The sequence below is a fragment of the Pseudopipra pipra genome, chromosome W (assembly GCF_036250125.1).
Source record: "Pseudopipra pipra isolate bDixPip1 chromosome W, bDixPip1.hap1, whole genome shotgun sequence".
Taxonomy (NCBI): domain Eukaryota; kingdom Metazoa; phylum Chordata; class Aves; order Passeriformes; family Pipridae; genus Pseudopipra; species Pseudopipra pipra.
In genome coordinates, this window is record NC_087580.1 from 30,763,895 (window position 1) to 30,776,073 (window position 12,179).

At 49.1% G+C, this 12,179-nt stretch overlaps 2 protein-coding genes and 1 pseudogene across 2 annotated transcripts in view; 2 read left to right on the forward strand and 1 right to left on the reverse strand.

The window, feature by feature from the left end:
• The window catches only part of LOC135405272 (zinc finger protein 501-like), an 895,895-nt gene that overhangs the window by 149,346 nt on the left and 734,370 nt on the right, over nt 1-12,179 (forward strand). The window lies entirely within an intron of this gene.
• Nucleotides 1-12,179, reverse strand: part of LOC135404562 (zinc finger protein 850-like) — a 147,430-nt pseudogene that overhangs the window by 15,672 nt on the left and 119,579 nt on the right.
• LOC135405417 (olfactory receptor 14A16-like) lies at nt 7,174-8,482 on the forward strand. The gene has a single exon (XM_064640113.1). The coding sequence runs from the start codon at nt 7,174-7,176 to the stop codon at nt 8,143-8,145; it is 972 nt and encodes a 323-aa protein (XP_064496183.1). The 3' UTR covers nt 8,146-8,482.

The window sequence follows — 12,179 nt, forward strand, 5'->3', positions numbered from 1 at the left end:
CGTGGCAAGAAATCTGCTGTTCTACACAGACCTGCAGTGGGAAAAACAGTTTAAGACTTCTGAAGGAACAAAGTAGTAAAACTCACAGAGCCCAGGAGCAGAAGAGATTAAATACTTGCCAAAAAGCATCAAAACTAAGCTCATGGACACACATTAAAAACTGAATTCCTCCAATTCATGAATTCCACTTTTTTGCTTCAGGATTGAACTCGGTGATAAAACTGGTCCAAAGTCACAAAATGTGGCAGGGACAAAAAAAGGTCAAGACCAAATTCCTTTTAGTTCAGGAAACTGGAAAAGATTCTGTTCCCGTATTCATCCAGTAGAGATGAATAATTTTTTAATTATTAATTTTAATTTTTCTACTCAAACCTGCCAATTTTGTGGGTTTTTTGACTATATGAGGAATGATTTGAAGTCTATCAGCTCACAGTTTAATTTAAAAAGAAATAAAACTAAATAAGCAAAAAACCATCCTGGCTTTACATATCATTTTGTGCAAAGCCAGACCTTTGTGAAGGTCTTTAAAAAAGCTAAAAAGTAAATGTTATTAAGGAAGAACAACTTACCAGTCCTTCGACCAAGAGCAGTTTTTTTGCTTACAGTGAGCAAATCAATTCCTCCACATATCTGCAGGGAAAATGGGATACTAAAACACTTGAATTAAAATTAAAAATAATAAAGAAATCTTAAGGACCAAGCATTAGACTGTGAGTATTACACAAGTCCCATCCCTGAATGAAAAATAAACAAACAACCAAGCATTACAGATGACAGCATATGCTACAAAAGACATTTTATAAAAAACTTTCAAGTATCACCAGGGAATGTGTTATCAAAGAACCTGTGCAAACCACTCAAGAAATTCAGGCCCAGTCCTGTACACAAATCCCTTGAGAAATTACCACCAGACAAATATAGATAACCATATATTGCTCTTACAAGAAAAGACAGCTCCAAAGAGCTCAGAAAAGTAAACAAGGGACAGGTAAAACTGCCTTTATTGTAACACCTGTTCAGCACAAACAGCATCAGGGCAATCCAGGAAAGGTGCAGACCATTATGACTGAAGTGCTCAGTTTTGTATTTAGCATGGAACATGCAGGTCAGCCAAGATCTGCTCCTGACACTGCGGGGTTTAATTTTAATCTTTAATTCTGCTATTTTTTGAAGAGCAGGTCAGTTAAAAGTTGCAGCTTTAGACATTTCAGGATTTAACATTAGGAACACAAGTCTTGGGTCTCACAGGCTCAGTCCCCTCATTATCCTCAGACTGGTCTTGCCTTCATTGTAACAGACTGTGCAATATCTGTGGGTTTGACCCTCTAAACTGAAAATTCCCATGGGATTTCAGATATGCTCTGTTGTTCTTCAGGTCTGAGATCATTTCTAAACACCAACTCTTAGTTCTCACAGATCCCATCAGACAGTTACACAACCCAGTTCCAGAACACAGTGACACACACATTTGCACATCAGCCCTGTTTGCTGCAGGACATCCATCAATTCATAAAAATATGACCTACACTACAATAACAATATTCTATCCTTGCCAAGCATCAGCCTTTGTGTTCCCAAAACCAAAAAAGAGGCCCCAAAAATCTCCTCTGCAAATACCTGAAGTCTCCTGTTCCTGCTGTTCCTGTTGTCAAATGTGAGTTCTACAACATTCCCAACCATTAATGATACGAACTCATTAAGTACAAAATACAATCAAAGTTTAACGCAGGTTCTCCCTGGTGAAATGGGACATTGAATGAAATGGATTTATTTTCCACAAATACAAGGCATATGTATCTATATACACAGATTATAAAAATTACAAACCACTTCTCAAATAGCCTTGTAGAGAGCAATGAGGTCCCCCCTGAGCCTCCCCTTCTCCACACTCAACCAGCCCAGTTCCCTCAGCCGTCCCTCAGCAGACATGTTTTCCAGAGCCTTCCCCAGCTCCGTTCCCTTCTCTGCACACGCTCCAGCCCCTCAAGGGCCTTTTGGCACTGAGGGGCCAGAACTGGACACAGCACTCCAGGTGGGGCCTCCCCAGTGCCCAGCACAGAGGGGCAATCAGTTCTCTGCTCCTGCTGGCCACACTCTTCTCCACAAAGGCCACGATGCCCTTGGCCTTCTTGCCCCCCTGGGCACACTCTGCCTCATATCCAACTTGGGTTGTTGGGACCCAAGGGCAGGCCCTGACACTTGGCCTTATTGATCCAGCCTGTCCAGATCCCTCTGCAGAGCCTTCCTGCCCTCCAGCACATCCATACTCACACCCAGATCAGTCAGTCTCCCAAAAAGAACAAAGTCTGACCACCAGCAGTCCAGGGTGTCAGTTCTGCTGCCCCCTCCTTCCTTCACTCAGAATGGAAAACTCCATCATTTTGGGGTCTCTGTGCCCATCAGCTCCAACCACCACATCCCCCACCAGTCACAGAATCATGGAATGGTTTGGGTTGGAAGGAACCTTAAAGAGCATCTCAGTCCAACCCCCTGCCATGGGCAGGGACACCTTCCACTAGACTCAGAGCTCAGAGCCCCATCCAACCTGGCCATGAACACTTCCAGGGATGGGGCAGCCAGAACTTCTCTGAGCAACCTGTGCCAAAATCTCACTACCATCACAGTCCAGAATGCTTCCTAATATCCCATCTAACCCTTCCCTTTCTCAGTGTGAAGCCATTCCCCTTGTCCTGTCACTCCAGGCCCTCTTCCGAAGTCTCTCTCCGTCTTTCTGGTTGGCTCCCTTCAGGCACTGCAAGGCCACAATTAGGTCACCTCAAAGCCTTCTCTTCTCCAGCCTGAACAATGCCAATTCTCTCAGCCTTTCCTCACAGCAGAGCTGCTCCACCCCTCTGATCCTATTGCTGGTCCCCTCTGGACTCGCTCCAACAGGTCCATGTCCTTCCTGTGCTGGAGCCCAGAGCTGGGTCAGCTCTGCAGGGGTGACAACATTACAGCCCTGTGTGTTCCAGCAAGGACACTGTGGAACCTCCTGGAGTAAAGGGGCCATTGTGACACTGCACGGCCTCATGAAATCAAAGGAATCCTGGGACACTGTGGAACCTCATGGAACCAAGGGTTCATTGTTCCATGAAGGGCCTCATGGAACCAAGGGAGCCCTGAGACATTTTGGGACCTCATAGAATCAAGGGGTCATTGTGACACTGAGGAACCTCGGGGACTCAAAAGCCACTGTGACACTGCAGGGCCTCATGAAACAAAAGGAACCCTGAGACTTTTCAGAACCTCATGGAATCAAGGGGCCACTGTGACACTGCAGAGCGTCATGGAGACAAAGGGACCCCGGGACACTGTGGACCTCAAGAAATCAATGGCCCATATTGGCACTGTGGAACCTCATGGAATCAAGGGGCCATTGTGACACTGCAGGGCTCATGGAAACAGAGGAATCCTGGGACACTGTGGAATCTCATGGAACCAAGGGGCCACTGTGATATGTGGGGCCTCCTAGAACCAAAGGAGTCCTGAGACATTTTGCAAACCCATGGAATCAAGGGTCCATTATCACGCTGCAGAGCCTTACGAAGCCAAATGGACCCTGAGACTCTGTGGAACCTCATGGAATCCAGTGACCATTCCCACACTGTAAAACCTCAAGGATGCTCTCAGGTTCCCATTATTAAGAGACACCTCTGCCCAAATTCAGCTGTAAAGGAGACCATGTGCCAAAGTCAGCAGTCCAGCTTTGATTAAACAGTAAATAGGAGGGAGAGACAGAGAAAGAAATGGAAAGAGAGAGAAGAAGAGGGTGGTGGGAAGCCAGTGAGAGAGAGACAGAGATGAAGTAAGTGTATCACACCATGGAGATCCCTGAGGCTCCCACCTGTCCTTCTTCACCCTGCTCTGCTCCGTGGAGGGTCCCCAAGTTGTGCTTCTGGGCTATCACTTTTATACAGCCCAAGCCCCAGGTATTCAGGGGGGTAGATGCTGTTCCCACAGCTTGGGCTGGCACGTCTACAAGGACTTGCTTCCTTTCCCACAGCTTGCCACAGTGGGAGTTTTGCCCGCTGTGCTTCCAGTCTGCAGGTGGGAATCTTTGTCTGGATGGGTTCCCCAGACCTGCCTTACCAGCCCTGACTTCCTATTGGGGCTGTCTGCTCTTTCCCCCAGTCTGCACAGTGCAATTCTGTCCTGGGGGCTACTTCCAAAGCTTCACCTCCCTTTAGGCCTTGGAATTAAAGGCCTTCCTGTTTGCCACCAGTGCTTATGGGTTGTGGTGCCTTATGGGATTTTCCTGCTTTGACAGTGTTTTGAGACAGTTCATTGTGCCCTTCAAGTCCTTCCATGTGCACACACACACACCACTCTCCCCAGTGTCTGGCCCTCCAAAGAACACAAGCCCTGATGATTTGTAGCTCCCACTCCAGTGGTTGGCACTTGGAGCTCCCTCCGTACCCAGAGCTCAGAGCTCCCTTGTCCCAGAAAGTTTAAAGAGATTGTGCCTCATTCTACCAAGACAACCCTTGGAAAAAAGGGTCCCTCTGTGTTTCCTGGGATAAGAGCACTCTATTGTCATCTTCCAAAACCTTGGAGAGGTCCCAGAGATCTCCCAGGAAGGAATTTGGGGCCTCAAGCACAGGACCCGTATATAGAGGCTGAGGACTCAGAGGTCAGTGTTGTGAAGATTAAGGACAGTGGAGGATTAGCCTGAGAGGTCTGGAAGGGAGGTGTCAGAGCTGGTGGAGCTTTTCTTCCTGTCAGAAAACAGCCTAAGAAAGAACTAGTGTCACCAAGGGCAGCTGGGGTGGCCTAGACTGGTGACAAGAAGTAAGAAATTTCCCTCCGAGGTCAGTGTTGTGGTGCAATATGTCACAAAGAAGGAGTCTGGATGAGCCCAAGGCTTTGTGTGTGCAGGAAGAGCCAGGGAGGACGCAGAGATGTCAGTGCAGGAAGGTGCCAGCCAGGTGGGGCAGCCGGGGGGATGACGACAGCCTGCAGGGAAAGGGGCAGGGCATGGACACCGTAGGACAGCCTGGGCTGGAGAGGAGACAGGGAGGGGGAGAAGCTGAAAGGCCCTGACAGAGCCACCTTCTGCAGGCCTTTGGCCAGGGCTGCTGTCTGTGCCCCTGATGCCAGGAGGAGGGGAGTGGCCCTTGCAGCCCTGGGGCCTCATGGCCTCCTTGTCCCTGCTCAGCAGCCTGGCAGGTGCCACCCCATGGTCCTGCCCTTGGCACTGCACATCCCACATCCCAGTGCCCCAGGAAGAGCCCTGAGGAATGAGGCAGGGACAGGATCTGCCTTCCCAGGGGCTGGGGATCAGGGCTTGGCCTTTTGGATTAAGGAAACAAGTCAAGGTTTATTCAGTATCAGAGCCACCTTTCCCTTGCTTGTCCATCCTTGTCATCACTGTCTGCAGATTTCTGCTCTAACTGGAACCTGGGGACACGTTCTCAGTTGTGCCCCTCAGTGAGACTCATTAGCACTACAAGAAACTTTAGTGTTTCAATCTCATTTTGACTTCTTGAAAAGCTGTTTGAACTTACTCTCTGGGACATACTCTTGGGAGTCTCATGTAAACAACGACAAACTCCCTGAGGGTCATGAAATGCCCTGGGCTGTTGCTGTGCTGCTGAGCTGGGCTGGGCTCCTGGCACACAGGGAGCTCCTGGCAAGCAAGAAGAGCTTCAAAGAGACAGCTCTGCTGGTGAGCAGCTCCTCTGCACAGCCCAGCAGGGCTGAGGGCACTGCCAGGGCAGCTCAGGGACACCAGCAGGGCACAGACAGAGCTTCAAGGGGCTCAGCACTGGCAGGAGGGCTGAGAGCTCCCTGCAGGAGGAATCTTGGCAGGGCTGCACATGGTGAGTCTGTGGCTGCAGGGCAGTGCAGGGGCAGCTCCTGGAGGCATCTCCTAAAGCTGGCCCAGCCCCAGCTGATGGGATGGGTGTGCAGGGGCTGTTTTGGGGCACTTTGGAAGAGCTGTGAAGCCGGGGGTGCAGCCAGGGGTACCCAGGGCTGTGGGGCAGAGCAGGCTCCTGCAGCCCAGGGTGCTGTGCTGGGCAGGGACTCTGCTGCCTGCCAGGGGCAGCTCTCAGCCTGCCCGGGGAGCTGCTGCCAGGGCTGGGGCAGAAGGGCTGTGGGCAAGGAGCAAACCTGGCAGCTGAGGGAGCATCTTTTCCATGTCTTGCTCTTGCAGGGTCAGACCTGCTCACATCTCCAGACCACTACACCATATTGAATGGAATTTTTTGCAAAGCTCAGAAAAGACAGGGGCTACAGGAAAGGAATTAGTCCTGAGGTGTGTTTCCTGCTTAGGCATTGTAGCATAGACATTGTTCTCTCCGTTCAGGAAGCTGCACTGAAATTCAAACTCTTTTACTCTCAGAGGTGAATATTTCAGGCAGTGTCAGAAATGAGCACAGAATCCTGGGCAGTGCTGAGCCTTCCCTTGGGGATGGGCACTCTCCTGTGCCAGCCCTTGGCTTCCCTGCAGGAGGGCTCCTGTCCTGCTCTGTCCAGCACAGTTGCACCTCTGGGCTGGCACAGGGGACACTTCACAGAGCTGACCTTGGAAACAACATTGTCCTGCTCTCATCACTGCACACGTTATTTGTGGATGTGGTTTTTAATATTTATTTGTGTGAAATCAAAGTGAATGCAGCACAAGGGAAAGAGCAGGGCAGATGGGAAAAAGACTGAAGGACTCTGCAGCTCTCCTGGCTCTGCTTTCAACCACAGAGAGCTGAGCCCTTTTGTCTTTTGTCTTTTCTAAAGATTCTTCACATTTTTAGCAATAAAAAGGAGAATTTTTACTCCCAAAAAGAACAGTCTGCAGATTTAATGGTGGAACATATCTAACAGAAGAATTATTCTAAGGACAATAGAAGCCTCTGTTCAGCAGATCACACTCTTGTGATTAGGGGGGTCAGAAATGGAGCTTTTCCATTGAAGGTAAGTTACATCTGACATCCCTTGTGATCATCAGAGCTGTCACAAACCAGCTCCATGTCGCCACTGCAGCAGAGCAAAGCTGAGCCCTTGGCAGCACATGGCCGGAATTCTTGCTGCTCACACCACTCTGAGCCAGCATAAGGGAAATTAAAATGGTTTGGGGGGATTACTATGAAAGATGGAGTATCTTTGCTGAGAGGGGTATCTCCTAATTCTTCCCTGTCTTTTCCTTTTCTGAATAGACCCTGTCCTAAGGAACGGCAAATGTCCAACAGCAGCTCCCTCACCCAGTTCCTCCTCCTGGCATTCGCAGACAGGCGGGAGCTGCAGCTCCTGCACTTCTGGCTCTTCCTGGCCATCTCCCTGGCTGCCCTCCTGTCCAACAACCTCATCCTCAGTGCTGTAGCCTGTGACCACCACCTGCACACCCCCAGGTACTTCTTCCTGCTCAACCTCTCCCTCACAGACCTGGGCTGCATCTGCACCACTGTCCCCAAAGCCATGCACAATTCTCTCTGGGACACCACAACCATCTCCTACATGGGATGTGCTGCACAGCTCTTTTTCCTTGCCTTTTTCATTTCAACAGAGTTTTATCTCCTCACTGTCATGTGCTACGACCGCTATGTTGCCATCTGCAAACCCCTGCACTACGGGACCCTCCTGGGCAGCAGAGCTTGTGCCCACATGGCAGCAGCTGCCTGGGCCACTGGCTTTCTCATTGCTCTGTTGCACACAGCCAATATATTTTCCCTGCCTCTGTGCCAGGGCAATGCCCTGGGCCAGTTCTTCTGTGAAATCCCACACATCCTCAAGCTCTCCTGCTCACACTCAGGCTACCGCAGGGAAATTGGACTTCTTATGTTTAGTGCCTGTTTAGGGTTTGGTTGTTTCATTTTCATAGTTTTCTCCTATGTGCAGATCTTCAGGGCTGTGCTGAGGATCCCCTCTCAGCAGGGACGGCACAAAGCCTTTTCCACGTGCCTCCCTCACCTGGCTGTGGTCTCCCTGTTTATCAGCACTGGCATGTTTACTTACCTGAAGCCCCCCTCCATCTCCTCCCCATCCTTTGATCTGGTGGTGTCAGTTCTGTACTCGGTGGTGCCTCCATCACTGAACCCCCTCATCTACAGCCTCAGGAACCAGGAGGTCAAGGATGCCCTGAGGAAACTGATAACTGGGTGTTTTTCAGAAGCAACAAACTCTCCTTCTTCTGCATGTGTTGTACCTCATTAAAGGTCAATCCTGTTATGGACTTCATTAAAGGCCCAACATATCTGAGACGGTTTGAACGATAACGGACAATCCAGTTTGTGGGTACAAAGCTGAATACTTTATTTGACATAACTTTAGCTATATAGAGGGTTTTGGGAAAGCAGGGCAATCATTCCATTGATGGCTGGGGTTAAAGGTCTAGGAAGATATTTTTCTTTAAACAGATAAACAGATATTTCTTTCCATTTTGGGTATATAAAAGCTGTACATTACCTTGAAAAAAGGGCCTTCTTGCTACAGAATTTTCACTTGTAATATTAGAAGTAAAGCTGCACTTAAATCACAAACACAATGCAGATGGGGGCAAACAGAGTTATAAAACGGATTTACCTCTGCAGTCTAGGTCAACTTAATTAAAAGATACTGTAAGAATATCAGACAGTAAATATAAACAGGCTTCCCTGTGTTTAAATCTCAAGGTTTCTGGCTAACTTCTTATGTCTGCTGTATCATTAATAATTCCTACCACAACACATATCTTCTTTATTTTTTGCTCCTGGTACGGGGTGTTATTTTTGTGAGAATTTGTTACACTAAAAAATCTTTATATATAAATATGCATAAAAAAATATATATAAAAGCATTTTCAATTCAGTGTTTGCCTTTCTACCCTGGCCCACAGGCTGTACAAATTGGGAATTTTACTCACTGTGTGCTTCAACCAAATAAAGAACTCTGCATTGGCTTGTTTGCCTGACATCTTTCCTCTCTGACTTCTCTGCAGCTGCAGGGTTGGGGCCTCTGTGCAGAGCTGGGCCAGAAAAGAGTCCCAGCAGAGCAGCACTGCCAGGGAGCAGCAGCCCTTCTCCTGCCTGGCCACCTCTTCTTTCCCTTCCACACTGTCCTGCAGAGCCCTGTGTTGTTGGAGGCCTCAGTGCTCTGGCAGTCGGTCCCAGTCCTGCTGCAGGACTGCCCAGGGACTGCAGGCAGGGACAGCCACGGGCACTGCTGGCACAGAGCTGACCTCTGCAGCAGCACTGCCATCCTGCAGGGGCATCTCCTCAGGCCAGGGCCTCAAAGCTTCCATCTGCTTTCCACTTTGCTCTCCAGGATGTGCCCAACACAACGCCCTGCAGAGGAAACCAGCAGTGACCAGCACAAGGGTGGGAGTGCTCAGGGTGGGGGCACCCAGCAGTGCCCTGGCACAGCCAGCGCCGCTCCCAGCACTGGCCTCTCACCCCAGGCCATTGGGCTTGTTCTTCCCTCCAAGGAGGGACATCAAATGACCAGCTCAGGAGTCCATGTTTGCCCTGCATGCACAAGACATGCCCATGTGTCACGGCTTGGGGCTGGGGGGTGGAAGGCTTAGACAAAGTTGATGGCAGAAGCCGTCTCGCTGAGCTACAAGGGGCAGAAAGGACCCCCTTGCTTTCTAAATTTCTTCTCAGAGAGGAACCTGCCTGTGGCTGGATCCAATCTCAGGCTCAGATTTTGATTTCAATTGAAGGAATTCTAGACGTGTGATTCAATCACTTTGTCCTGCAGGTTTTAGTGATGGCAAATCAGAAATATTTCAATAAAATTCATTATTTATTATGACAAATGAACAGACAATTGATCAGACAAGTGAACAGACAAAAGACCTTAAACAGAATTATTTACTGCACAGTATAAAAGTCATAAACTCCTAGTAGTGTAGTGTAAGATAGGACAGTGGAGTCTATCAAAGTAACTCTATTAAAGCAATTGGATCAAAGCCAGCAAAAAGAAACAATCCTGAAGCAGAGGTTGAGGTAACTCACCCCACAATGACAGGGGGTAGTTCTCCCTCTTTCACTTAACCCCTGGGGAGTGACCATGAAGAGCTGTCCCTGCTTCATGGCAGAAGCTCTACACACTTCACGGAAGTCTGTGGAAGAATCTGCCACATGACGTTGGATGGGGCTTTTACAGTTATTAAGAATTTGACTGCCAGAAATATTTGCAGACCAGGGAGCAGCTTATCTGTCAAATCCTGCTTCAAAAAGCAGGATGTGTGTTTGAAGTTTCATGAAACATTTTGGGTTTATCCTAATTCAACATTAAAAACAGCACCTTGACAGCAGCAGTAACTCACCACAGTGTGCATTGTTTGCATTCTCTGACCATTGTTTAGGTATTGTCAGAGCAGAGCATCCTGCCAGAAATGGCCCTTTGATTCCATGAGGTTGCAAAAACTCTCAGGGTTCATTTGGTTCCATGAGGCCCTGCAGTGTCACAACAGACCCTTGGTTCCATGAAGTTCTGGAGTGTCACAATGGCTCTCATGATTTCATGAGTTTCCACTGTCTCTCCAGGATTCCTTTGGCTCCATGAGGCCCCGCAGTGTCACAATGGCCCCTTGATTCCTTGATGATCTAAAATATCCCAGGGTTCCTTTGGCTCCAAGAGGCTCCCCAGTGTCCCACCGGCCCCTGGATTCCAGGAGGCCCTGCAGTGTCCCAATGGCCACTCGGTTCCAGGAGCCACAGCGGCTGCCGCCGGCGTCTGTGCCCGGAGCCGCCGCTCCCACGGGGCTGCCGCACTCACCGCCGGGGTTGCCGCTCGCGCAGCCGCCGCTCTGCCCCGGCTGCACCGGGACCCGGCACCGCCTCGGGCCTGCGCTGCCGCCTCAGCGGCCACAGGGACACAGGGATGGGGGACCTTTGCTCTGTCACTGAGGGGGCCTGCCTTTGTTCTGCTGGGGTCTGGGCTTTAGGAAAATTGCTGTTCATTGTCATGCTCCACTGGAACACCTCCTGAATTCCAAAGGTTTCCTAATCCAGGGGAGGGGTTTCTATGGCATCGGAGGTGCCGGCCCTCGGGACACATTATCAATAAACCATCCATCTGACTGGGATGGGTGTAAGAGCTGGGGAACAAAGGATAATCAGTCATCCCATGAAAGCCTTGGAACATTCCCTACCTGAATCCTAACCCAAATGAAAAAGTTTGGATACAATTCCCAAATATTTTGGAAACTCCAGTCATTCCTGACACCAGGATGGAAATTCAGCAGATAACTAAAGCCAGTCCCCTTGTGAGCCCACAACCAGCGGGGCTGAGGGAGGCCCTGGCAGCTCCCCAGCACCTCCCTCTCAGTGGGACGCCTCTGGCAGCCTCTCCCAGCTCGGGAACCCTCCAGTTTGCAACACTCCAAAGGCCCTCCCTGATGCCCAGGACAATTCCGATCCCCCTCAACAAACACTCCTCCAGCTGTGACCCTTGTCTGTTGGGAAACACAAAGGGATTTGGGGGAGTGTTTCCCTGACAACAAGGAGAATTTGGGAGAGGGACCTTTGCACACCCAGCTATTGATGTGTCCACACATCTCTGCCTGGGTGTGGGTGTGAATTGACTGTGGTAGGAATGTTGTTCTTGTGAATCTATAATTCAGTCACTGTTAAAATTACAGCACATGCTATTGAATCACCTGATAACTGTTCAATTGGTCAATGATTAAGTGCTAGTAATGTCTTTTGTCCCCTTATCTTTGGATCCAATTCCTTTGTTCCCTAACCCTCTTGCATCCAAAGGATCTGTGTAAATCATTCCCTTTCATCAAAAAATATATATTTTTCATGACTTTCACTTTAAAGTCATCCTCCTTAGCTAAACTACAAAACAACTCTAATTAGCTGTAGAACTCTTGAAGACTTGAGGACAATTAAAGGAAGGGAAATAATTTGTTTTTCAGTGTTTTAATGGGTCCCACAGTGTGTTTGGAGTTGCATCCGCTGTCAGTCCAAGATGGGCCATGGCAGAACTGGTGAGGCTGGGGGGTGAGGAGCAAGGTTGATCATCCAGGGTCAGTGTGGATCTCCTGAGGAGACACTCAGCATCAAGATCACTTGGAGAACACCTCTATCACCTCTTCTCTGAACTACAAAATATCCATCCTTGAATTAAAAAAACAAAGTAAAAACTTTGAAGACTTGTTTTGAAATTGCCTTGAAGACAATTAAAGGAAGACAAAGAGATCCTGAGAGATTTCTGGAATTTAATGAGCCCCACGGTGTGTTTGCAGCCCAGCCCAT

Bases quoted from the DNA above. Each gene is read 5' to 3' on its own strand.
- LOC135405417 (XM_064640113.1), top strand. From the start codon at position 7,174: ATGTCCAACAGCAGCTCCCTCACCCAGTTCCTCCTCCTGGCATTCGCA.